The following is a 26656-nucleotide window of genomic DNA, read 5'->3' on the forward strand; positions in this document are numbered from 1 at the left end:
GTAGTTCTAAGTCTAGGGGACTGATGACCTCAGATGTTAAGTCCCATAGTGCTTAGAGTCATTTGAATATTTTTTTATTTTTTTTTTTTTATTTTATTTTATTTTTTTTTTTTATTTTTTTTTTGCGCTCTGCTCTCCGTTGGATCTTCTATATCTCTTCTGTCAAACCTATCTGGTACGGACCCCACACCGGTGAGCAGTATTCAAGAAGTGGGCGAAGAAGTGCCCTGTAACTTACTTCCTTTGTTTTCGGAGTGCATTTCCTTAGGATTCTTCCAATGAATCTCAGTCTGGCGTCTGCTTTGCCGCCGATTAATTTTATATGGTCATTCCATTTTAAATCACTCCTAATGCCTACTAGCAGATATTTTTTTGGAATTAACTGCTACTAGTTGCTCACCTACTATATTGTAGCTAAATAATAAAGGATCTTTCTTTCTTTGTATTCGCAGCACATTACACTTGTCTACATTGAGATTCAATTGCCGTTCCCTGCACCACGCCTAAATACGTTGCAGATCGTACTGCTTTTCAGTACAATTTTTCATTGTTACAACCTCTCGATATAGTACAGCATCATCCGCAAAAAGCCTTAGGTCATTTATATATATTGTGAATAGCAACAGTCCTACGACACTCCCCTGCGGACCACCTTAAATCACTCTTACGTCGAAGGACTTCTCTCCATTGAGAATGACATGCTGCATTCTGTTATCTAGGAACTCTTCAATCCAACACCACAATTGGTGTGATTGTCCATATACTCTTACTTTGTTCATTAATCGACTGTGAGGAACTGTGAGGAAGTCAAGAAACACGGCATCTACCTGAGTACCTGTCTGTGGCCCTCTAAGCTCGGTTTCACACGATGGTCTTTTTCGAAACCCATGCTGATTCCTACAGAGTAGATTTCTAGTCTCCAGAAAGGTCATTATACTCGAACATATTGCGTGTTCCAAAATTCTACAACTGATCGACGTTAGAGATATAGGTCTATAGTTCTACACATCTGTTCGACGTCCCTTCTTGAAAACGGGGATGATGTCGCCCTTTTCCAATCCTTTGGAACGCTACGCTCTTCTAGAAGACCTACGCTACACCGCTGCAAGAAGGGAGGCAAGTTCCTTCACGTACTCTGTGTATAATCGAACTGGTATCCCATCAGGTCAAGGGGTCCTTTCCTCTTTTCAGTGCTTTTAGTTGTTTTTCTATCCCTCTGTCTTCTATTTCGATATCTACCATTTTGTCATCTGTGTGACAATCTAGAGAAGGAACTACAGTGCATTCTTCCTCTGTGATAGAGCTATGGAAAAAGACATTTAGTAATTCGGCCAACGTACAACAGACGCCCGGGATCTTAGCGAGAGTGCAGCCGAAATACATGATCTATTGCGGAATACACGCATTGAGCCTGTGGTCATCGCTTCGAACAATTACTGTGAGCTACATTGTCGCTTTGTAGTGTTTGCTGTGTAGGTACATAATACAATAAACATGCCTTTCTGGCCGTTGGTTCCGCATCTCAGTATAATCTGTTGTGGACCCATTATCAGATGTTCCAATTTGACCCAAAAGGTTTGACGGACAACGTTTCTAGCCTCAGTATTAATTTTCAGCAGAAATCGGAAACAACAGTAGCAGCTTCTCTCGTGACTGTGGCGCGTAAGAGGACGGCCGGAGTGTCGATTCGTGTCCGCCAGCAGACCCCCAGAGAGCGCTAAGAGTGACCGCCTTGCCCGCAGTACCCGGCCGTGACGACGGCCGTGGCCGGCGACGCCCCCAACGCGACGCTGAGCGCCTTCCTGGACAACGAGACGGCGTCGGTGGCGGGCGGCGTGGGTGTGGCCGGCGTGGGCGACGCGGCCGCCGGCACCTTCTGCCTCGAGTGGGAGGCGGCGCAGCACAACCTCTTCCAGACGGCCAACCTCTTCTTCGCCGCCGCCTTCCTCGTGCCGCGCTCCTTCAAGCAGAGCCTGCTCGTCCTCAGGTGGGTCCTCTGTTCCCCGGCGTGGCCGAAGAGACGCTCGTGCCCTGCCCACTAACTCAGTATCTACATCTGCATACTTACGGTGCATCGCGGAGGGTATCCTGCACCTCATTTCCTTTGCTGTTCCCCTCGTGAGTAGAGCGATAAAAAAAATCCTCGCCGTACTTATCTAAACGTATGTTGGCTCCAGTAGAATCGTTCTGCACTCAGCTTCAAATTCCGTTTGCCTAAATTTTATCAACAGTGTTCCTCGAAAAGATCGTCACTTCCGCGCCAAGGATTCACACTTGCGTTCCAGAAGCACCTCCGTAACAATTGTGTGTTGTTAGAAGGTGCTGGTAGCAAAGCTAGCAGTCCAGCTCTCAATTCCTTCGATGTGTTTCTTTAACACGATCTGGTACGGATCCCAAAAACTCGAGAATCTCTCTCACCAGCATCCTATGTGTGACCTCCTTTACAGGTGAACCACTCTTTCCCAAAATTCTCCCAATAAACCGAAGTCGACCATTCGCCTTCCCTGCCACAATCTTCACACCACTTTCCCACGCTACACACAGATATTTAAACGACTTGACTGTTTCAAGTAGGACATCACTAGTAGCGTATCAGAACATTAGGGATTTGCGTTTGTTAATCACCCGCGTTAACTTTCCTACATTTGGAGCTAGCTGCCCTTCATGACGTCATCTTGTATCTTCCTGCAATCACTCAGCGAAGACACTTCCTCGAACACCACAGCGTCATCAACAAACGCCTCAGACTGCTGCCCACCCTGTCTGACACAACATTTATGTAAAAGGAAAATAACAGTGACAGTATCACACTTCCCTGGAACTCTCCTCACGGTACCTTCGTCTCTAATGAACACTTGTTGTCAAGGACAATAAGCTAGGTTCTGTTACTAAGAAATCTTCGAGCGACTCACATGTCTTTTTCACCTTTTCCACGTGCTCTTATCCTCGTTAACATACTGCACTGGAGCACCGTGTCAAATGGTTTCCCGAAATGTGGAAGTGTCCTTTATCCATAGTGAACAGGATATCATTTGAGTAAAGGTCTGCCTGACTTCCACACGAGCAATGCCTCCTAAAACGTGCTGATTCATTGTCATAAGCTTTTCTGCATCCAGCCTCCGCCCAACAAGCGACTGGGGAGCGTGTGTTCCCCTAATTTTATTTCTTATGAAGAGACTTGGAGGTCGACTGCTACCGTTCCATTCCTCTGTTTTGCTCACTAAGCCATAATTGACACATAATTCGTTGACATAAGCTTTTCTGCAACCAGCCTCCGCCCGACAAGCGACTGGAGAGCGTATGTTCCCCTAATTTTATTTCTTATGAAGAGACTTGGAGGTCGACTGCTACCGTTCCATTCCTCTGTTTTGCTCACTAAGCCATAATTCACACATAATCACATGCCTGATACCCGCCTGTCCTAGGACCTTACGCTCAAATTCTGTCATGCTCCTGGCGGAAAGAAAGCGTCTCTCAAGATACGGATTAATAAAATACAAAAATAAAAATAATACACTTGTGTGAAACACAGTTTGCTTTATTCATACACAACATACGCGCGTATAGATGGATTCACTGATCCTGCATTCTAGAAATACGGCCAACACTGCAGCAGATCGTCGATTGTGAAAGAAAGTGCTATCATACGGAGTGTCTTACAAGATAATGTTTGGCTTTATCTACATTCAGCTAGTAGATAACAGTACCTCGAAAAGGGTTTGTAAGATGGACTTCAGTAATAACAACACAGGACTAATGAAATGTGGTTGAACTAAATAATCCAATATTGAAGAAATTAGAACACAAAATTCAGACGCATTAGCAAGAAAAGCGTTTCTAAAAAAGATACATTTATCAAAACTGAATATAAATTTAAATGCAATACTACCTTTTCTGAAGTTATTTGTGTCTAATGTAACATTATCATCATCATTATCATCATCGCTATCATGAACAGTTTGCAGCCCCAGGCTAGGTATGTCTGGAACACAAGCCTCGTCATCTAGTCCTGTTTCCGCACCATCTTTCTGGTTCAGTCTGGTACAGCCCTCGTGTCTTTTCTTGAGACACTCCTCTGCAACTTTCAGCCGTTTGACCCTTGGTCTCCCTTTTGGCCTTTTCTTTGCATTTCCATTTCATGTCTCTTCTTGGAAATCCTGTTGTTTTCCATTCTCTTTAAGTGCGCATACTTCATATTTCTTTCCTGCTCTGCAAGCGTTCCTCTTTCACTTTTTCCCTTATCCTTTCGTTCCTCGCCTTATCTCTCCTTGTTACCCCTGCCCCACTTTCATGTGGCTAGTCGGGAATACATAGGATGAACCTGTGACAACTGTATGTCGTGGCTTGCCAGTACCATCGCTTAATAGCTCCGCCGACTTGAGTACGTTTGATTTTTTTTGTGTGTGTGTGTAAGGAGGGCGGGGGGGGGGGGGGGGGGATCGGGGTTTAAAAGCATTGATGTATTGCGGCCGGTGCATAGTTTAGATGAACTCTGGGAACGCATTGTGAATGGTTGTGAAACCATTTGGCAAACCCATGGGACTTTTCTAACGTGTGCAGCACCGATGAGGAGACGTTCTGAAGACACGAGAGGTAGTCAGTGGGGGAGCTATAGTGTGTATATCGTCAAGCAGGATTTTGGAACATATACTGTGTTCGAACATTATCTCGAAGAAAACAATTTATTGACACATAGCCAGCATGGATTCAGACAATATCGTTCTTGTGAAACACAACCACCTCTTTTTAATCATGGAGTAATGAGTGCTGTTGACAGCGGATGTCAAAGTGATTCCATATTTTTAGATTTCCAGAAGGCTTCCGACACCGTTCCTCAGAAGAGTCTTCTAACAAAACTGCGTCCTATGGAATAACGCCTCAGTTCTGCGACTGGATTCGGGATTTCCTGTCAGAAAGGTCACAGTTCGTAGTAACAGACGGAAAGTCATCGAGTAAAACGGAAGTACTATCCGGCGTTGCCCAAGGAAGTGTTATAGGCCCTCTATTGTTCCGAATCTACATTAATGACATAGGAGACAATTCGAGTAGCCCTCTTAGATTTTCTGCAGATGATGATGTCATTTACCGTCTTGTAAAGTCATTAGAGGACCAAAACGAATTGCAAAATGATTTCTATACAATAACTGTGTGATGCGGAAAGTGGCAACTGATCCTGAATAAGTTATTCACAGGAGTACTAAAAGAAATCCGCTACATTTTGATTAAGTGATAAGTCACACAAATCTTAAGGCTGTAAATTCATCTAAAAACTTAGGGACTATAATTACAGATAACCTAAATTGAAACGATTGCATACATAATGTTGTAGGTGGAGCAAGGCAAAGACTGCAATTCATTGTCAGAACACTCAGAAGGTGCAACAGGTCTACTAAAGACTATGCTTGTACGCCCTGTCCTGGAGTATTGCTGTGCGGTGTAGGATCTGCATCAGGACTGACGGATGACATCGAAAAAGTTCAAAGAAGGGCAGCTCGTTTTGTATTATCGAGAAATAGGGAGATAGTGTCACAGACATGATACGTGAATTGGAGTGGCAATCATAAAAACAAACGCGTTTTTCGTTGCGACGGGATCTTCTCATGAAATTTCAATCACCAGTTTTCTCCTCCGATTGCGAAAACATTCTGTTGGCACCCACCTGCATAGGGAGAAATGATCATCACGACAAAATGACAGAAATCAGGGCTCGCACAGAAAAATTTCAGTGCTCGTTTTTCCCGCGCGCCGTTCGAGAGTGGAACGCTAGAGAGACAGCTTGAAGGTGGTCCATTGAACCCTCTGCCAGGCACTTTATTGTGAATAACAGAAAAATCACGTAGATATAGATAAAGTCTATTTCTGCAGTTTTTATTATGGGGTGTGAACGTGTTTATTTTGGGGTTCTTCGTGAACTCTATCGTCATACATCAAATTGCGAAAGCGTAGGTTTCTGGGCTTATGTTTACTAGCATTTTTGTCTGTTTCACGGTCTGATTACCCATTCTATATAACTGTAAGCACAGGATTTTGAAATCATCTTGACAGTTTATAAAATTCTTCTGGGTATGTGACCGCATTTCAATGAGCAAAATTCTCCGCAGTTTCTGCCACTGTTGAAAACGGTCTTCCTGAGGTTTTTTTTTTGCTAACTGCTGAATGAGAAATGTTAAATGTGGCTCTGGTAGGGTACTGGCGATGGCGAGGAGGAAAGTATTAGATGACTTTGTGGACAGATAACGAAGGTGTCATCAACATTTCGCACTCAGCATTCTGGGTATAATGGTGCAGATTGCTGTTCCTTCAAAATGTCTCCATGAAGACGTCTGCCGTAACGGGCGGGAGAGAGGAACCCATAGCTACACTGTCTGTCTGTTCACGGATGTTTCGCTAACGCAAGGCATCCGATGTCTGGGAATTAGTCTGCCACTGTTTAACGACCACCTGTTTCAGTGGAAAGGGGAATTCTATGAACAGACGAACGCTGTAGGTATGCGCTCCGGCTTGTCGCCTGTTGCAGCAGACATCTTCCTGGAAGCATTTGAAGAAACAACACTCCAATCAGCACTTTTACGCCCAGAATGCTGGCTCCGATACCTTGATGGCACCTTTACATGAGCACATGGAGAAGAACAGGTACAGAACTTCCACCAACACCCCAATCAGCAGCACAGCAAACTCCAATGCACTTCGGACATAGGAAAGAATAGCGCGCTGCCTTTTCTCGACGTGTAAGTTTACCAGAAGCCGATCGTAAACTTGGCGACGGGGTGTATAGAACGCCCATCAGCACGGACAGGTAACTGCATACTTCTTCCCACCATCGTCCTACGCAGAAGAAATCCGTTCTTCACACTTTAACCGACAGGGCCCATAAGATTTGCGACGAAGATCATATAAACGGTGAACTACAAAACCTCAGGTTCGTTCTTGGAGCTAATGATTATTGGATATAACTATGGCAACAAAGGATGAAGGCAATGGGGTAGTACAGAGTGAAGCACAAAACATCGGCCTGCTTGGTATGAGCCCGGGGCTCACAACCCGAACCACACGACACTTTTAAGCAGTAGTGAAGGACTGGGTCCCTTACTTCGATTGCACATAATTCATTAAGGTCAATCCAACACACTTATTTCAAATAACATAAATGAAGTTACATTTGAATCTGTCTGACATTAAAGAGGAAATTAAAAAAAAAACAATTTCAAAATCAGCTGATTTAATGCATGAAGCGCTAGCTAAGCCAATAAACAGATAAACTAAACAATTCACCATAATTGCAAAGAAATAGAAAAACAAAATTGAATCAATACACCCCACTGACAAATATCCAAAAAAACCTTACAATACTACTAAAAAAAATACACTGAAGTGGGGAGCAGTCGTTCACCCAACGAAACACTTCAAAATGAGTTCAATAACACAGCTGCGTGCCCCAGAAAACAGCAAGTCGTTACATACACTTCATTTGCCGAATATTCATTTACATTACGTCACTCCTGTTTGAACTGCAGTGTCCCACAGAAACAGGCGCTTATTCTGAAAGAACCATTTTTTTCATATGTTTAAGTTACAACATTAAGGAATTATAAAAGATGTCCAATCAACCCCCCCCCCCCCCCCCCCCCCTCCCGATTCAGTTGAGGCAAAATCGTTCACCTTTCTAGGCGGAGGCTGAGCCAGAAACACAGAATGCCACAAAAACACAGTTTTGCTATGAACTCTTACAGGACACCCGGAAGCAGTAACAGACAAGGGGTCGGCACCCACTAATAACACAGGCTAAGAGTCAGGCTGGGAGCACATCCTACCAGAACTTCTTCACGCTATGCTCACCACGAACTGTGGACATTCCGATCGATCATTCGCTTGCGGTGGCTGCCAGAAGGACGAAGCAACCAACAGCCCCACGCCGTACTTCTCACCCAGGCGCCTCAATTTGTACAAACATCTAGGCCAACACCAACTCCGGACTGCCCTCTCACTGCGAGGCTTGGCACAGTTTATACGAAATGCCTTCCAGGCAACCAGTAACCGCCGCAGGAGTTTCACAAGTAGCAAACAGCCCCAGCGTAACAGACATCACACTTGTGCTTGCGCCCCAGCCACAACTCCGCCCATCTCACCGGCCGCCCCAAACCGACTGCCTATCGCCCAATCTCGCCCGCCCCAGCCGAAAACGCGAAGATGCTCATGTCCGGGGACGCGCCAAAGATAACAAGCCGATCGCTGATGGTCACCAGCGATCTGGCTCACTGCTACCATATGTTTGAGGGGCAAAATAGTCCACCGAGGAGATGTGAAGCAGCAGCGGCAGCAGGAAAACGAAAGGTGTTCTTGGGTCAACGAAAGAAGCAGCTGACGAACTACCTGCTACTGCAGCTTACGAAACCGGCAGCACATCAATACCTGTACATGAAAGATATATCTGACTAAGACAACACACCATTTCAGCGCTGGTAGAACACCAGGATGACAGACACGATTTCGAGAAGTTCGAATGTTGACGAAACAGCCTCTTACCTTCAGTAGGAAGATCAGAAAGGCGGTAGAAACAGCCAAGCGACCTGCCAACAAGAACATAGAGGGCGGTATAGAAACTTGAGCCAGCAGGGGTGGCCGAGCGGTTCTAGGCGCTACAGTCTGGAAGCGCGCTACCGCTACGGTAGTAGATTCCCGTAGTGCTCAGAGCCATTTGAACCATTTATTTGAACAGAAACGTGGCGTCTTTGCTGCCAGCAGTAACAGCGCTAGGAACGGCAGTTCATGCGAAGCAACACGCAACACCACACACACACACACACACACACACACACACACACACACATAGTGTCGCGCAGGAGACAACAGCGGCCGGCACCAGCCAGCGCTACGTTACAACTGCCGCCCGTTGTCCGTTCGCCTATTTCCACTAATGACGAGCAATTAAGCAAACACCAGTCGATAATTCCATTTCCACCAATGAGAAGAAGTAATACAAACACCAATGAACAATGTCTAACACACTTCCGTCTCATCTTCAGTACCCTATAGAAGCTCGATAACAGCGTCTCCTGGCAGTGTATGAGGACCACAACTTTTGTCATTGAGCATTTAGCAAAAACACCCGAGGAAGGCCTTATGCGACAGTGACCGAAGCCTCGGAGAATTTTACTAATTCACAATGAGGTCACGTACCTACGTTTTAGTGAGCATATACAGACAGGGTGGTCCATTGATCGTGACCGGGCCAAAAATCTCACGACATAAGCATCAAATGATAAAACTACAAAGAACGAAACTTGTCTAGCTTGAGGGGGGAAACCAGATGGCGCTATGGTTAGCCCGCTAGATGGCGCTGCCATATGTCAAACGGATATCATCTGCGTTTTTTAAAATAGGAACCCCCATTTTTATTACATATTCGTGTAGCACGTAAAGAAATATGTATGTTTTAGTTGGACCACTTTTTTCGCTTTGTCATAGATGGCGCTGTAATAGTCACAAACTTATGGTTCACAATTTTAAACGAACAGTTGGTAACAGGTAGGTTTTTTAAATTATAATGCAGAACGTAGGTACGTTTGAATAATTTTTTTCGGTTGTTCCAATGTGATAAATGCACTTTCTTGAACTTATCATTTCTGAGAACGCATGCTGTTACAGCGTGATTACCTGTGAATACCACATTCATGCAATAAATGCTCAAAATGATGTCCGTCAACCTCAATGCATTTGGCAATACGTGTAACGACATTCCTCTCAAGAGCAAGTAGTTCGCCTTCCGTAATGTTCGCACATGCATTGACAATGCGCTGACGCAGGTGTTGTTGGTGGATCACGATGGCAAATATCCTTCAACTTTCCCCACAGAAAGAAATCCGGGGACGTCAGATCCGTTGAACGTGCGGGCCCTGGTATGGTGCTTCGACGACCAATCCAGCTGTCATGAAATATGCTATTCAGTACCGCTTCAGCCGCACGCGAGCTATGTGCCGGACATCCATCGTGTTGGAAGTACTTTACCATTCTGTCATGCAGTGAAACATCTTGTAATAACTTCGGTAGAACATTACGTAGGAAATCTGCATACATCGCACCATTTACATTGCCATCGGTAAAATGGGGGCCAATTATCCTTCCTCCCATAATGACGCACCATACATTATCCCAAGGTCGCTGATGTTCCACTTGTCGTAGCCGTAGTGGATTTTCCGTTGCCCAATAGTGCATATTACGCCGGTTTACGTTACCGCTGTTGGTGAATGACGCTTCGTCCCTAAATCGTCCTGTAATTTCTCTTGTGCCCAGTGGCAAAACTGTACACGACTTTCAAAGTCGTCGCCATGCAATTCCTGGAGCATAGAAATATGGTACGGGTGTAATCGATGTTGATGTAGCATCCTCAACACCGACGTTTCTGAGATTCCCGATTCTCGCGCAATTTGTCTGCTACTGGTGTGCGACAGCAGCTAAAACAACTTCTTGGGCGTCATCATTTGTTGCAGGTCGTGGTTGACGTTTCACATGTGGCTGAACACTTCCTGTTTCCTTCAATAACGTAACTATCCGGCGAACGGTCCGTACACTTGGATGATGTCGTCCAGGATACCGAGCAGCATACATAGCACACGCGCGTTGGGCATTTTGATCACAATAACCATACATCAACACGATATCGACCTTTTCCGCAATTGGTAAACGGTCCATTTTAACAGAGGTAATGTATCACGAAATAAATACCGTCCGCACTGGCGGAATGTTACGTGATACCACGTACTTATACGTTTGTGACTATTACAGCGCCATCTATCACAAAGCGAAAAAAGTTGTCCAACTGAAACATTCATATTTCTTTACGTACTACAAGAATACGTAATAAAAATGGGGGTTCCTATTTAAAGAGACGCAGTTCATATCCATTTGACCTATGACAGCGCTATCTAACGGCCCAACCATAGCGCCATTTGGTTTCCCCATTCAAGCTACATGAGTTTCGTTCTTTGTAGATTTTTCGTTTGTTGCTTATTTCGTGAGATACTAGGGCTATCCACAAAGTACATTACGTTTTGGAATTAAAAATAAATAAAGTATTCGAATTTTTTAAAATTATATACAGATGAAAGCCACACTTAAACACTAGTTTTCTTCATAGTTGCCATTTAAATTAAGGCACTTATCGTAGCGATGGACGAGCTTGGAAATTCTGTCGTCGTAAAACTCGGCCGCCTGCGCCTTCAACCACGTGGTTACCTCTTCTTGAAGCTGTGCGTCGTCACCAAAACGCTGCATAGCCAACCACTTCTTCATTGCTGGGGATAAGTGGAAGTCGCTCGGTGCCAGGTCGGGACTGTAGGGCGGATGAGGAAACAACTCCCACTTAAAAGATTCGAGAACTTCACGAGTGGCATTTGCCGTGTGGGCCCGGACGTTGTCGTGAATCAGCAAGATCTTTGAGCCCAACTTTCCCCTGCGCTTGTTTTGTATTGCTCTTCTGAGGTTGTGCAGAGTTTGGCAATACCTTTGAGAGTTTATTGTAGAGCCTCTTTCCAGGAAATCCACTCAAATCACACCTCTTCTGTCCCAAAAGACAGTCGCCATCACATTCCTTGCCTACATTGTCTGCATGCATTTCTTGGGTTTTTGGGGGGAATTTGTGTGCCCCCACTGCACTGACTGCAGTTTTGTCTCGCAGTTCACATGCTTAACCCACGTTTCGTCACCAGTAACGATGCGATCGAGTAATGAGTCGCCATCTTCCTCGTAAGCGTCCAAAAACCTTAACGCTGCAGCCATTCGCTGATTTTTGTGAATCTCTGTCAAGACTTTTGGTATCCAACTTGCACAAAACTTGTGGTAACCAAGCTTTTCAGTAATAATTTCGTGCAACAAACTTCGTGAAATCTGTGGAAAAGTCATAGAGAGTTCCGTTATTATGAAATTACGGTTTTCACGAACCGCGGCATCGACTTTTACGACAAGTTCGGCAGTCACTATGCTGTGTCTTCCACTTCGCTCTTCGTCGTGAACGTTAGTTCGGTAATTTTAAAATTTTATGAGCCATTGACGCACTCCAACTTCAGTGATTATGTTGTCCCCATACACTTGACAAAGCTGCCGATAGATTTCTATATGTGTACAGTTTTTTGCAGTCAGAAACCTTATTACAGCACGCACTTCACACTTCGTGGCATTTTCAATTAACGCTGACATTTCAAACTGCCACAGTAACTCAACGGAGTAGAGCACGAACCTCTCACTAGCGCGGCAGGATACCGACTGAGCGGCGGAATGCCATGACACCAAGATGGCCGCGCTAGCCCCGCCCCTAACGGACACAAACGAAAATTTAATGTACTTTGTGGATAGCCCTCGTATTTGGCCCGGTCACTATCAATGGACCAAGCTGTATAATTATTTGACTGAAGTGACCGTACGAAAAGAACTAAATGAACTTACCGATACCACTTGGCGATGACAAACGAAGAGACCGATACCCGAGGCGGCGTCGTGCGCAGGGGCCTGCTGTGCGTGGGCTTCCTGCTGTCGGCGCTGTGGGCGGGCATCCACGTGTGCTCGCCGGACGTGTTCGCGTGGAACGCCGGCCTGGTGCTGCTGAACGCGGCGCACTCTGCGCTGCTGGGCGCGCGCTTCCTGCCGCCGCCGCTGTCGCCCGAGCTGGCCGACGTCTACACGCGGCTGTTCCGGCCGCTGCGCGTCTCGCGGAAGCACTTCAAGGAGCTGGCGCGCTGCGCCCGCCTGCTGCGCTGCGCCGCCGGCGACACGTACGCCGCCGAGGGCGCCACGCCCGCCGACGAGCGCCTCTCCGTGCTGCTCAAGGGCAGGTCAGTCCGGCCGCGCGGCTCAGCTCGCCACTCCACAACGGCGTGTGACGGTGGCGCGTCGGAGGGTACTCCTGACCATGTGGTTTACGAGTGCCCCCTTTTCGATGATGTAGCAGCCACGCTAAGACAACAACTACCAAGTACAGACACCTATGACCTACTAACACAAGAGGAGACCTTTCAGAGACTGAACACGCTAGCCAACGAGGTATCACAAAAAGTATTAATAACTTTTCTGAGAGACCTTCGTGACTAGATAGCTAGAAATTGCCGATCGCGACCACCATCCAATCCCGTGCCGCCTGTTCGTGGATAGGTCGACTTTACAGTTGGAGTCCGCCACGTGGAGGACCAGGGGGACTTGGAGTGATTTTCCTCACGAACTGAGACAACGCATTAACTGTGACCTGGAATAGGTCGTAGATTTAGTTAAAAAGAATAGGATAGTAAGTTAGGAACCTGCAGCGATAATTAACTTCTTGCCTGCCCTGTGCCAGCGGCATGCTCATAGGGATTAGTTCTATGAGCGAGGCACCCAAGTAGGTTTATATTAACACTGGCACAACTGTAACGCTGCAGGCAGGCAATACTAACCGCTCGTAGATATTAGAAATTGTGGTAACACTAGTAAAACTAGAGGTAGTCAAATATAGTACTGTCTGCAGTAAAGTAAAAATGTAGAAGCTGCTATTATAACACTAAGAAAATTAAGGCCCACTAATCATTAAGGTGGTGGGTTATTTTGTATAATTATTTTTGTTATTGTTGTTATGGAAAAAAAACTGGGCGACGTGTGCCAGCATCTGCGCACGGGTACGTCAGTAGAGTAACTGTGAGCCAGTCGCGGGGACCTCTCCAGCCGTGGCAGGCCAGTCCAGCGGCTGAGCTCTCTGTACAGGGTACGTCACTTCTGTAGTTGTGGACCAGCGGAAGAAGTGTTGCACGACGTGTGTGAAGCTCTCCACCCAGGGCAGGTCAGTACGGCTGTGGAACTCTCCAGTTGTGACAGCCACATCTGGTTCCTAAGCGCCATGTGTGGACCTCTTCAACCGGGGTAGGTCACTGCAACCCAGCGTAATTCATCCGATTTGTTTATTCAGAAGCTTTGTGGAGTGGCGTTTAGTATTGCCGTAGATCTCCATTGTTTCCAAAAGCTTTAATAGGCTGCACAGAATGTACGACTTGAATGTTGTAATTTATGTTGGTTCCAGTATGTTTGTATCTAGTCAGGTGTGCAAATGCACTTTTGTTCTGGTGATTGTAGCCCATGTGTTCCCTAAAGCTAATGTTAAAATTTCTCTCGTATCTGTCGAATACAAAATTTCTCAATATCATCGCAGTGTATTATATCGAAGCCCAAAATTGAAAATTTATTACGTTTCTTAGCTGTTTTGTGTCTACGCTGCAGTTTCAGAGTGTTATTTATTTGAAAGCCGCACGCGATGGTTGTGTTCTTCCACCGCTTCTCTAGGTGTTGAGAAACATTTCCGTACTGTATCCACCGGACAAGACGTTCGTTACTTTTCGTTCTTTCCTATGCTCAAGAGTGTTTATGTTCTTGCTTTATCTATGTCTTGTTGTAGAGTCGCATGAAAAATGTCTCTGTGTACCAGTTTGCCACGGCCGTTTGTTTTAATACGTTCAGTTCTTTTCGAATTTCGAATATGAAAGTCTGCAATGAATGACAGAATGTGGCATGTGTAGTGTTATAGGTGCACGTAGGTTTTCTATAAATCCTGAACGTATGTTTACTGCCAGTTTTAGTGTAGCAGAAGGTGCGTCAAATCGAAAGACTTGCACCCGGCGAACGGTCTACCCGACGGGAGGCCCTAATCACACGACATTTATTTACCAGTTTTAATTTATATCTAAATAGTTATAAGTTATTTTTCTCTATTCCGGTGGTGAAGTTAATCTTGGGATGCAGAGAACAAAACTGTTGGGCAAAGACATAGATAACATCTGTGCTATTTTGAAACAACAGCAAGATGTCATCTAAATGATGTATGTAGTAGACTAACTTAGCGACCGTTCCTTCACTCGCATAGACTATGAGCGCTCTGTCCAGGCTACGTCACTTCTGTAGTGATGGGTCGGCTGAAGAAGTGTTGCACAACGTGTGTGAAGCTCTCCAGGCACGGCAGGTCAGTACGGCTGTGAAACTCTCCAGTGGTGACAGCCATATATGGTTCCTAAGAACCATGTGTGGACCTCTCCAGCGGGGGTAGGTCACTGCAACTGGAGTACCCTCCACCCAGTTTTCTGATGAAATGGAAACTACACGGTCCCAGAGGCCTTTTCAAGTCTCGAAAATTAGTACCGAGGCTAGGACCTGAATTTGGGTCTCCGGCGCACTAACCCTGACACACACCGTGGTTACGGTTACTGCGAACCACACCACAAGTTGGGAAACGGGGCCAAATTTCCAGTAGTTTACCGTCGAGTAGAGATTTTCACAAATGTTTTATTCGTATCTTACAGAAACTAGCAGTACAGCAATAAACAGCCTTTTAAACACGCCGCTAACGGCAATCAAGAAATTTATAGCAATACAACAATTTTAAAAAAATTAAAAAAAACACATAATCTAGCAGTACGGCAATAAACTACCTTTTAAAACACGCCGCTAACGCCAATCAAAGTAATTAATACAATATAACAATTTAAACAAATTTAAAGAACATTAGTAAATAGACTACTAAAGTAAATACATAACTTTGTTAATAAAGTACCGTGAGGTAGTAAATCTACCAACACCGCCATTAAAAGAATTAAAGAGGTCTCAGAAAACACACGATTATTGGCAATAAAAGGAATTTACAAACTTGGACGAATTTAAAAATATGTAAACAAAAGTGTCCTGGAATATCATTAGAACATAACAGATATGACGAACCCGTGTAAGGCGGCCACAAATCACCCACTCAGGGATGCTCAGGCTAGGCAGAATGATGACCAATTTAAATACGCCCGTAAACACAATTGCCACTCTCAGGCTGGTCACTGCAGCGACTTTCAGGCAGCGAAAACTCGTTACAAGGTGGCTTAACTTGCTGACAGAATTAGAGCAAACCTCGTGCAAGGAAACATTACACCACACAGTCCTGAATGAGCGACCACATGATCAACCAACAAGAAGCATGAATTTACTCATAACACGCTACAGAATAGCGAAACAATTAAACTGCCAAAACTACACCTCCCATCGGGCAGTAACGAGAGGAGGAGGAAAGATCACTGTCTTCAATTACACCGGGACCAGAGACAGGAAACCCGGTCGCCGGAGGTCACAAGGCAGAAGAGACGCTGGTTACACAAAATTATTACTTTATGATTAAACCTTCCACGAACTTAACTTTCAGTTATGCTCTAACAGGCAGTACACGACCTCAGATGGTAAGGATCCACACATCCGACCGCGCACGCGTCGCCAGTGTACCCAACACGCCACGGTCACGCGACAACACGCTCTGTCACCAGAGTTCACGTCTTCTCTGCAACGTTGACGGGTAGTGACCGCTCCTTCATGTTAGGTGTCTCCATTTTTAAACTCCAGTGTTGAAACGGAGTATTTAAAGAAGCTTGTTAACGTCCCACCAAGGTGAAATGAACAGCAACTATTCGTGGAAAGATTCTGTATACAACCAACACGCGGGGAGCTCTTCCGTCAACTCGACCCGCTCGTTACACACAACCGACATACATCACGTGGCGACTCGGTACAACCGACCACGCCTGCTTCGCGCTGGAGAGCCACACTGCCCTCCCGTGTCCACCAGACTCACTCTGCGCGCAGCATCCCTACTCCGCGCCACCACACGAGGCTACAACCGGTCAAAGACCACACTTCCTCCATAGCAGTTTCCCGGATGCAAAAACGCAGATATCGATAGCAGAGGGAAAAGACAACCAAGCAGCCACTTAATGACAGACAACATATCAAACAAACATGTCAGGGGAAGAAAAGGAAAACCAATGCAATCTAAACACAAGGTGTAGCACGATTCGATACACGGCTCAAACCCGTAACGCCCTCTCGCACAGTGGTTTTGCACAACTGCACGGACTGACCTGTTAGTAGCCCTGCATTTTGGATGTGGTGGTTGCACATCTGCCTAGTGAACACAAGACACAGGTTCGAATGCTGGCCTTGGAACTAACTTTTATTCGTCGCTTCTGTCTGCATATACTGTAGGTGCCAGAATACGTAAATGAAAACACCTGTCATGTGCACGACACACTGAAGTTGGTATAAACACGCCGGGTACACGGCTTTTCCTCGTTTGGCGACTGCGATGTTCGCCATGACTGTCTCAACGCAGGATCGCGCTCTGCTTGTAAAACTGTATTACAAGAATAATGACTGTGCACACGCCGCTGTGCAGAAGTTCCGGACACTGCAGGGTTTGAAGAAAGACGTGGGTCCGATGATCGTTGTCGGTCTGGAGAAAATGATTCGGAAATTCGAAAAGAAGGGTTCTTTTGGCGTGCAACCTGGTAGAGGGAGGAAACGAATTGATTCGACGTCAGTGGAAGCAGTCGCTACAGCTATGCAGCAAGAGACGAGTGGTGGTGTGCAAATGCGTAGTGAACGGAGAATCGTCCGAACCTTGGACATACCCGTGATCGCGGAGCGTAAAATCCTACGAAACATCCTTCTTTGCAATCCATTCAAAATTACCCACTTGCACGAGTTGCTTCCTGTTGCCTGCAAGAGACCTTTGCTTTAGAATTTATTGCTTGCATGGAACTGGACAATGATTGGCCGTGGGAGAGTTTGTGGAAAGACGAAGCCCACTTCCATCTGACAGGACATGTCAGCACAGAGAATTCTCAAATATGGGCAGCGGAAAACGAACACGCAAATCGGTACCACTTCATCTTGAAAAGGTCACTGTGTGGTGCAGGTTTACGGCATCATTTATCATACGGCCATATTTTTCTGAAGAGACAGGTGCTTCCGGTCCTGTTACCTGTACCGTCACTGATAATCGCTGTCTCTCTCTTTTGCGCAACCACGTATTCCAGCTCTCCAACGGCGCGAATGGGATAATTTTTATGCAAGATGGGACACTTCCGCACATTGCAAATCCAGTTAAGCACCTGCTGAAACGCCATTTCGGAAATTCTAGAATTATAAGCCGCCATTTCCCTACAGCCTGGTCGTCCCGATCACCTGATCTTAGTCCGTGTCACTTCTGGCTCTGGGGCTATCTTCAGTGTTGCGATAGAAAACTTAGCTGCATTGAAGGCGCCCATTGCGCAACACATTCTGAACGTGATCCCGGAAACACTTCGATCACTTGAGGAATATGCTCTTTCTCGATTTGAACTTGTTCTAGAAAACGGTGGACAGCATATTGAACATTTTCTCTGCCAGTCACACAGAAATCGATAATTTGATTTGATTTTTATTGATGCTTTTTAAGCGGTTTTTGGCGTCAGGACAATTAAAAACCGATTTTTGCCACCGAATGTGATATTACCTTGCCGTGGTGGATGGGCTTACGTAACTAACAGTATGACACTTATACACCCATACACAGTATGTAGTACAGTTTGTTCAGTGTCAAACGTACACCTTAGGAATTGTTGAATGATTCATTTGTCATTTGTAGTCGACCACTATTAAATTTTGATTCTTATAGCGACATCTGTTGCTATGTAACTATTTATTTTTCTTCTGCCATACGTTTTCCATCTTCTGCGATGATATTCCGTTGCAATTTTACGTCATTCTGACCAATGGTGTTATTTCTACAGCGGTTTGAAAGGTTAATTATAATCACCCTGTTCATTGTAGACGTCTGAGATTTTGAAAGGTCTCTAGAACCATATAGTTTTACTCGGTTAAAGCACCTATGCCTGAAGAGCCTCTGCAGTCCTGTTTGAATTAGGGGAATACCAAGTCGGCTGATGCGTGAATGGGAATTTGGATTATGGGGGGAGAGTGCTAGGATAGCCCGTGCAGTTGTGCAGAGGCAATTTTTGTCTGATTGCCACAGTGGTTACCACATCTGTCTACTGAGCAGGTGACCTGTTTGAAGCCGACCTGGTACAAATTTCATTTGTCACTTCAGCCGTTGTATACACAGTTTTGTGATGTTTGCGAAGCTCCCTAGCCACGACAGGTGAGTCCAGTATTTAAAGACCAGCCATATAACTCTCCAGCCTCCCCCTGTGCTATGTCCGAAGCTCTCCAGTCAGAGCACATCCTCCCTCTCTCCTACCTGGAAAAGGTCAGTTGAGTCAATGTGGGCTCGATGCAAAACTCCCCACTTGGAGCTAGTCAGTCTACTTCAGTCTAGATGCTATGGGCATGGGAAAAAGCTCTCCAGCCAGAGAAACTCACCCCAGTTTTTGCAGGTAAGACACGAAACTCTCCTCTTGCGATAGGACAGTCCAGTCAATGAGGATCTGGCATGAAGTTCTGCAACCTATGGAGATCAGACATGTCGGTGTTGACGAAGCCTAAATTGCTCCAACCTGGGAAGCTTACTCCTGTTGCTTTGTTCATGGTGATGAACTGTCAAGTGAGAGAAAATCAGTTCAATTGCTTTGTAAGATCCGAACATTTCCAGCCATGGCAGGCCGGTCCAGTCATCATCAGTCCATTCAGGCACGTCAGTCCATTCATTAAAAAACTAAAAACCTGCCTCGTTTTTTAATATATAAACCAACGATTGCTGACACACTGCGATGTTGAAGTTTCTTAGGTCAGTCCATTTGCTATGAGTTAGTTGTGAAGGTCGCCAGCTTGGTCAGGTTAGCTCTGCCACTGTTTCTGGCCGACCGGTGTGGCCGAGCGGTTCTAGGCGCTTCAGTCAGGAACCGCGTGACCTCTACGCTCGTAGGTTATAATACTGCCTCGGGCATGGATATGTGTGATTTCCTCAGGTTAATTAGGTTTAACTAGTTCTAAGTTCTAGGGGACTGACGACCTCAGATGTTAAGTCCCATAGTGCTCAGAGACATTTGAACCACTGTTTTCCAGTTGCATATCTCCAGGCTGTTGTAAATTTGTAAACTCATTGTTGGCTCACTACAACTACCCTTGACAAGTGAGTCCAGTAACAGCAAGATCATGCGAAAGCTCTCCAGCGAGGGAAGGTCTCTCAAATAGCTTGGAAATAACCGTCCAGTCGCTAAAGTCCAGGCAATAAAATCTCCAACTAGACTGGTCAATCTATTGACTACACTCAGGCTCTTAGATTAAGGATAATGGTGATACATAGTGAAACAAACCTCCGATGGGTGGTTTGCGGATTTAAATAACCTCAGGGTATGATCATGTGGTGCATTTGACCTGCGGTGGTCGCACAGCGGCACTGGCAGCAGCCCACATATGCAGAGGTGTGTTGGTGCATGTCCAAGTACAGTGCAGCGAGTAAGTATGCAGACATTTTCAGATGTGCTAATGGTGACTATGTGTAGAAAATGGCTCAAACAACACATATTGATGACGTTATAAGGGGTAGAATACTGAGGCAGCTGGAGGCTGGTCAAACACAGCAGATCGTGGCATGGGCCCTCTGTGTGGCAACGATTCCAGCAGACATGAAACATGTCCAGGCGCTATAGTACGGGACCGATATCTCACCATCAGTGCCAGCAGACGGCCACAGAGTACTGCATGTAGCCTTCCTCGGGACCTTACTGCAGCCACTGGGGCACTTGTCTCCAGACACACAGTCTATAGACGACTGAACAGACATAGTTTATTCGCCCAGAGACCTGCAAGGTGCATTCCACTGAGCCCCGGTCACAGGAGGGGTCAGAAAGCCTGGTGTCAAGAACACAGTACATAGTCATTGGAACACTGATCCCAGGTTATGTTCATGTCCACCCATAGTCTGAACAGTGATTCTCACTGGGTTTTTATTTGGCATGAACCAGGAGCCAGATACCAACCCATTAATGTCCTTGAAAGGGACCTGTGTGGAGTTTGTGGTTTGATGGTGTGGGGTGGAACTATGGTTGGTGCACATACACCCCTGCATGTCTTTGACAGAGGAACTGTAACAGGTCAGGTGTATCGGGACATCACCTACACCTTTTCAGGGGTGCATTGGGTCCTATCTTCCTCCTGATGGATGATAACACACGGCCCCACCGAGCTACCATCGTGGAGGAGTACCTTGATATAGAAGATATCAGGCGAATGGAGTGGCCTAGCTGCTCTCCAGACCTAAACCCCATCTAGCACGTCTGGGATGCTCTCGGTTGACATATGCCGCATGTCTTCAAATCCTTATGACACTTCAGGAGCTAAGACAGGCACTGGTGCAAGAATGGGAGGCTATACCCAGTAGCTGCTTGACCACCTGATCCAGAGCATGCCAACCCATTGTGCGGCTTGTGTATGTGTCCATGGTGATCATATCCCATGTTGATGCCGGGGTACATGCACAGAAAACAGTGACGATTTGTAGCACATGTGTTTTGGAACAGTTTTCTCAACTTATCACCAATACCGTGGACTTACAGATCTGTGGCATGTGTATTCCTATGTGCCTATGCTATTAGCGCCAGTTTTGTGGAGTGCCATGTTGTGTGACACCACATTCTGCGATTATCCTTAATTTATGAGCATGAGTGTATAAGCCCATAGTGAAATCTCTAGCAATGGCAGGTCTGTGCAGCTATTTAAGGTCAGGAGCAAAGCTCTCTAGCCGTCACACATCAAGCTGGTCACTGCAGACCAGATGACGCACTGTCCAGCAAAGGCCAAATCTATCGACTATTTTAACTACCTTTTCCTTTTGTATTACAACTTTTAGAACTGATAAAATATGTGATTTTTGTCGTTCTGTATGTATGTTTGTGAGAGTGCATTTGTAAGTGCATGCGTATGTGTGTGTGTGTGTGTGTGTGTGTGTGTGTGTGTGTGTGTGTGTGTGTGTGTGTGTGTGTGTGTGTGCAAATGGACATGAGTCTGAGTGAGTGCATGTCTGGTACTTTTAAGGTGCTTTTATATTTTACATGTAGCTGATGCTATATCATTCTACAACTTTTCAAAAGCTTATTTAATACAATTTTAGAACAAGCGCTTTAGGCCTTGCTGTCATGCATCTGAACAGCACACCATTATCATCAACAAAATGGTCGTCGTCTCAGAGACTAAATTGCCTCAGCACTAGCAGTAGGTGATGTGACGTGTGCGTGTTGTGTTGTGACGATGGCTTACCTCATGCCGGCAGGATGCGGGTGAGCTGCGACGACGCCCACCTGCACTACATCACCCCTCACCAGTTCATCGACTCTCCAGAATGGGAGGCCAACCACAGCAGCAGCGACGACCTCTTCCAGGTGAGCGCCGGAGCCTCCATCGCTCCGCTACTCGACTGCTGACTGCCACAGCGTGTAATCCTGGCAAACGTTCATTTACTATATTTGCTAAGATGCGTGTAGTTAATATTTTCAGTCTTCCAGTCCGTGAGATCTTGAACTGCATACTGAACAGACCAACAAGAGTGTTTGTTTTTGAATTTGTACTAACTTTCCCATTTACAAAAGTTTATCAAAATTCAGTATCAGCGTTTCAGGTCCAGTTTCAGTGAAATTATGTCGTAAAGATGATCTTGTTTTATAATCACCTGTACCTGTTCTTATGATATGTTGTGCATTTGTCTGACACCTCATCTCGCCTTTGATTCCTCTACGAATTGCAACTCAATGCTTTTCTCTCCTACGACGTTTGAAAACAAGGCTTTAGATTTCAGATAGTCCTACTGGAAGGCAATGCAGATGCCCAGATCGATGAGTGTTGAGGTCAGATTAACTTCTCCAAATCATCACACTGACTAGTTCGGTATAACAGGTCGCAGAACTTTTAATGCAGCTACTGAAATGCCAGCTGTGGGTCTGCATGTTTAAGACATTTCCCCCCTGTTGGCTGGTATCTCCCAGTGAATTTTGATGTTTGTGACGTACAAGGGGAAATTTAGTAGATAATGCAACACATTTTTTTTCTCTGAAAACATATTGGTTTTATTCAGCATTCCAATATGACATATTATTCCCCACTCCATTGGCTAGAAAACCATAATTTGGAACATAATCTCGGTACAACGTGACGGCTTCAAGCCACCTTTCTGGGAGAGCGTGTGTGTCTCCATGGTGCCACTCTGCTGCCACTCTACCCCATTACTGACATGCTGCTTCAAGCTGAGTGCATCCTTCATTGGGCCGAAGAGATGGAAGTCGGAAGACGCAAGATCATGGCTGTAGGTTCGATAAGGAAGGACAGTCCAGTGAAGTTTTGTGAGCTCCTCTCGGATGTGCAGACATGTTTGAGGCCTTACGTTGTCATGGACAACCAGAAAGTCTTTTGCATTTTTGTGGCGACGAACACGTTAAATCGTTCCAACATTGCAGAAGTCATAGACGCCTCGCCCAGTGATTTACCGTGCTTTTGTTCATTGCCAGTTCTCCTCACATATTCTGCAAGCACGCATGAGTATTTCGACACTCTAAACTAAATGACAGCTTTCTGCTCGGAAAGCCGTTTCGAAAGCTATGTGCAAGCGCCACCACCAACCACCCATCCAAACCTCATGAAAATGCAGGGCTAAAACGGAAATATTCCACGAGCAACGAGCACCCCTCATGTTTGTCTTCAGATATCCTCCGTCCAATTCGAAAATCTTAGCGTGTTGACATAGCAGTCATGACGTTACTGTGCCTCATAAACACAACGTTGGTTCATTGGTTTGGTGAATGTTTAGGGGGGCACTCAGCACACAGGCCATCAGTGCCCTTATTAAACGAATTTGAGACGAAAGTGGTTAAAATTACATTTCAAAAAAGTTAAATACGAAATATTGATGTGATACTCTGTGCCAGACTGTGCTGTACAGAGATCTGTACTTCATCCGATCTCAGAGATGGCAAGGAGGGACGCCCCCGATGGGTCGTTTGCTTCATTGATCGCATCTTGTCGTTACTCAACCCTAACCATGCCTCCCCCATAGACTTGTGCTTCTCAGTCTTAACAGAGAGATAACTGCATGAACAGGAGCGACACACTGGGAAATCTATTTTTTTCATTCTGGTGTACTTAACTGCTTATTTGCTGCTTCATTAGCCCAAGTGGCCTGTACACAACACTCGACACCTCTTTGACCTTTCTCCGAGGGTGGAAAAAGGAGTCGATGAACATTTGGATACGTTCGTCTGCTGAATATATGTGTTGGATAGCTTGATGTCACTAAAGGGAGCCAGTGCAGATGAGAAATTTATTAGCATGATTACACCTCATCTTATCCATTCCCCTGAAAATTGTATATCATTCAGTATAACACATTGTGAGTGCTTTAGTTAAGTAAAGTAAGTTACACATTTTGTCCCATTGCACGCTATATGCGGCGCATTGTCAGTAGAGCGCACATGTTCTGGGTTTCCTGCGGAAACAGATCTGGTCCGATATACATAACAGGTGCATCCCAGCGTGAGAACTGGAAATACATTCCGAAGTTGAAGTACGTGAGAAAGGGAGACTGTTGTAGGCACAACGTGCAATTTACGACGACTCGCTGTCAATTCTGGCAGATTATGAACCAAAAGCAATGTCGCTTCCAGGAGTAGTGAGATGGTGACAACAGTATGTAGTACAGTTTGTTCAGTGTCAAACGTACACCTTAGGAATTGTTGAATGATTCATTTGTCATTTGTAGTCGACCACTATTAAATTTTGATTCTTATAGCGACATCTGTTGCTATGTAACTATTTATTTTTCTTCTGCCATACGTTTTCCATCTTCTGCGATGATATTCCGTTGCAATTTTACGTCATTCTGACCAATGGTGTTATTTCTACAGCGGTTTGAAAGGTTAATTATAATCACCCTGTTCATTGTAGACGTCTGAGATTTTGAAAGGTCTCTAGAACCATATAGTTTTACTCGGTTAAAGCACCTATGCCTGAAGAGCCTCTGCAGTCCTGTTTGAATTAGGGGAATACCAAGTCGGCTGATGCGTGAATGGGAATTTGGATTATGGGGGGAGAGTGCTAGGATAGCCCGTGCAGTTGTGCAGTGCCCTTATTAAACGAATTTGAGACGAAAGTGGTTAAAATTACATTTCAAAAAAGTTAAATACGAAATATTGATGTGATACTCTGTGCCAGACTGTGCTGTACAGAGATCTGTACTTCATCCGATCTCAGAGATGGCAAGGAGGGACGCCCCCGATGGGTCGTTTGCTTCATTGATCGCATCTTGTCGTTACTCAACCCTAACCATGCCTCCCCCATAGACTTAGCAAGGCAGTCAACATTAGCCACGAACGACGGTGTCCAGGCTGTCGACGAAGAGGCAACTATCTGTGGACATTGCTCAGCAGGTTCACATCTCAATGGGCAGTGCTCATTTCATCGTTAGAGAAAGAGCTCAAGCTGTGTTCCGCAATCACTGGCGCCAGCACACAGAAGCTTATGGCGTCTCTGGACTACCTTGAGCGTTACTCCGTAGAACCCAATGACTTCTCACGACAAATAATTGCGGCCGATGAGGCAGACGTCCATCATTTGACACCTTCAATAAAGAGAGTATATTTGGAATCAATATACACTGAACCGACTAAAGTCAGCCAGCCGAGCGGTTCTAGGCGCTACTATATGGAACAGCACGACCGCTGCGGTCGCAAGTTCGAATACTGCTTCGGCCATGGGTGTTTGTGATGTCCTTAAGTTAGTTAGGTTTAAGTACTTCTCAGTTCTAGGGGACTGATGACCACAGCAGTTGAGTCCCATAGTGCTCAGAGCCATTAGAACCATTAGACTGATGACCACAGCAGTTAAGTCCCATACTGCTCAGAGTCATTTGAACATTTTTGACGAAAGTCATTGGATGCCTAGTAATAACGTATCGGGCCTCCTTTTGTAGTGCAACAACTCGAAGTAACATGGACTCGACATATCGTTGGAAGTCTCGTGCAGAAATATTGATCATTCGATTATGCCCCATAAATGTTCGATGGGTTTAATTTAGGCCAAATTGTCCAGAAAGTTATTCAAACCAATTGCAAACAGTTGTCGCCCACTGACACAGCGTAGAGTCACCCATAAAAATACAATCGTTGTTTGGGAACGTGAAGCCCAAAATCATTTCCTGACAATGACTATACAGCCTGTTCGTTGTAAATACACCCCACACCACAAAACAGCCATCACCATCTTTCACAGTGGCTTATTGATAACTTGGGCCTATGCTTCCACGGAGTCTGTACCACACTCGAACACTACCATCAGCTCTTAACCAATCTGAATCGGTACCCACATGATCACGTCGTGGTTTGCCAGTTGTCTAGCGCCGAACCGAGACAGTAACGAGCCCAGGAGAGTCGCGGCAGCGACGACGTGCACTTAGCAAAGGCACTCGCATCGGTCGCCTGATGCCATTGCACAGTAACACCAATTTCACCACCCTGTCTTCTCTGATACGTTCGTATGCCTCACATTGATTTCTGCGGCTATAGCTTGCCTGCTATCACTCATAAATGTTCGATGGGATTAATGTACCCCAAATTGTCCAGAATGTTCTTCATACCAATTGCAAACAGTTTTCGCCCACTGACATGGCACAGAGTCACCCATGAAAATACTGCTTTATCCGTGGGGAGAGGTAATGTCTGAAATTTGGTTTCTCGGCACGTTCTCGACGCAGTTGATCTCAGAATATTGATTTTCCTTACAATTTTCGACATGTAATGTCCCATGTATCCAGCTCCAACTACCGTACCGCGTTCAGAGTCTGTTATTCCCCGTCGTCTGGCGATAATGACGTCGGAAAACTCTTCCCATTAATCACCTGAGTAGAAATGACAGCTCCAAC

At 45.5% G+C, this 26656-nt stretch overlaps 1 protein-coding gene across 1 annotated transcript in view; it reads left to right on the top strand.

Annotated features, from left to right (window-relative positions):
* The window catches only part of LOC126285035 (blood vessel epicardial substance-like), a gene marked incomplete at its 5' end in the record, with an annotated part of 120401 nt that overhangs the window by 8282 nt on the left and 85463 nt on the right, over positions 1–26656 (top strand). Inside the window, 3 exons of the mRNA XM_049984359.1 lie at positions 1743–1987; positions 12498–12824; positions 22025–22133. Coding sequence (XP_049840316.1) covers positions 1743–1987; positions 12498–12824; positions 22025–22133 — 681 coding nt within the window. The remainder of the gene's footprint in view (positions 1–1742; positions 1988–12497; positions 12825–22024; positions 22134–26656) is intronic.

Source organism: Schistocerca gregaria, chromosome 8 (genome assembly GCF_023897955.1).
Source record: "Schistocerca gregaria isolate iqSchGreg1 chromosome 8, iqSchGreg1.2, whole genome shotgun sequence".
NCBI lineage: Eukaryota > Metazoa > Arthropoda > Insecta > Orthoptera > Acrididae > Schistocerca > Schistocerca gregaria.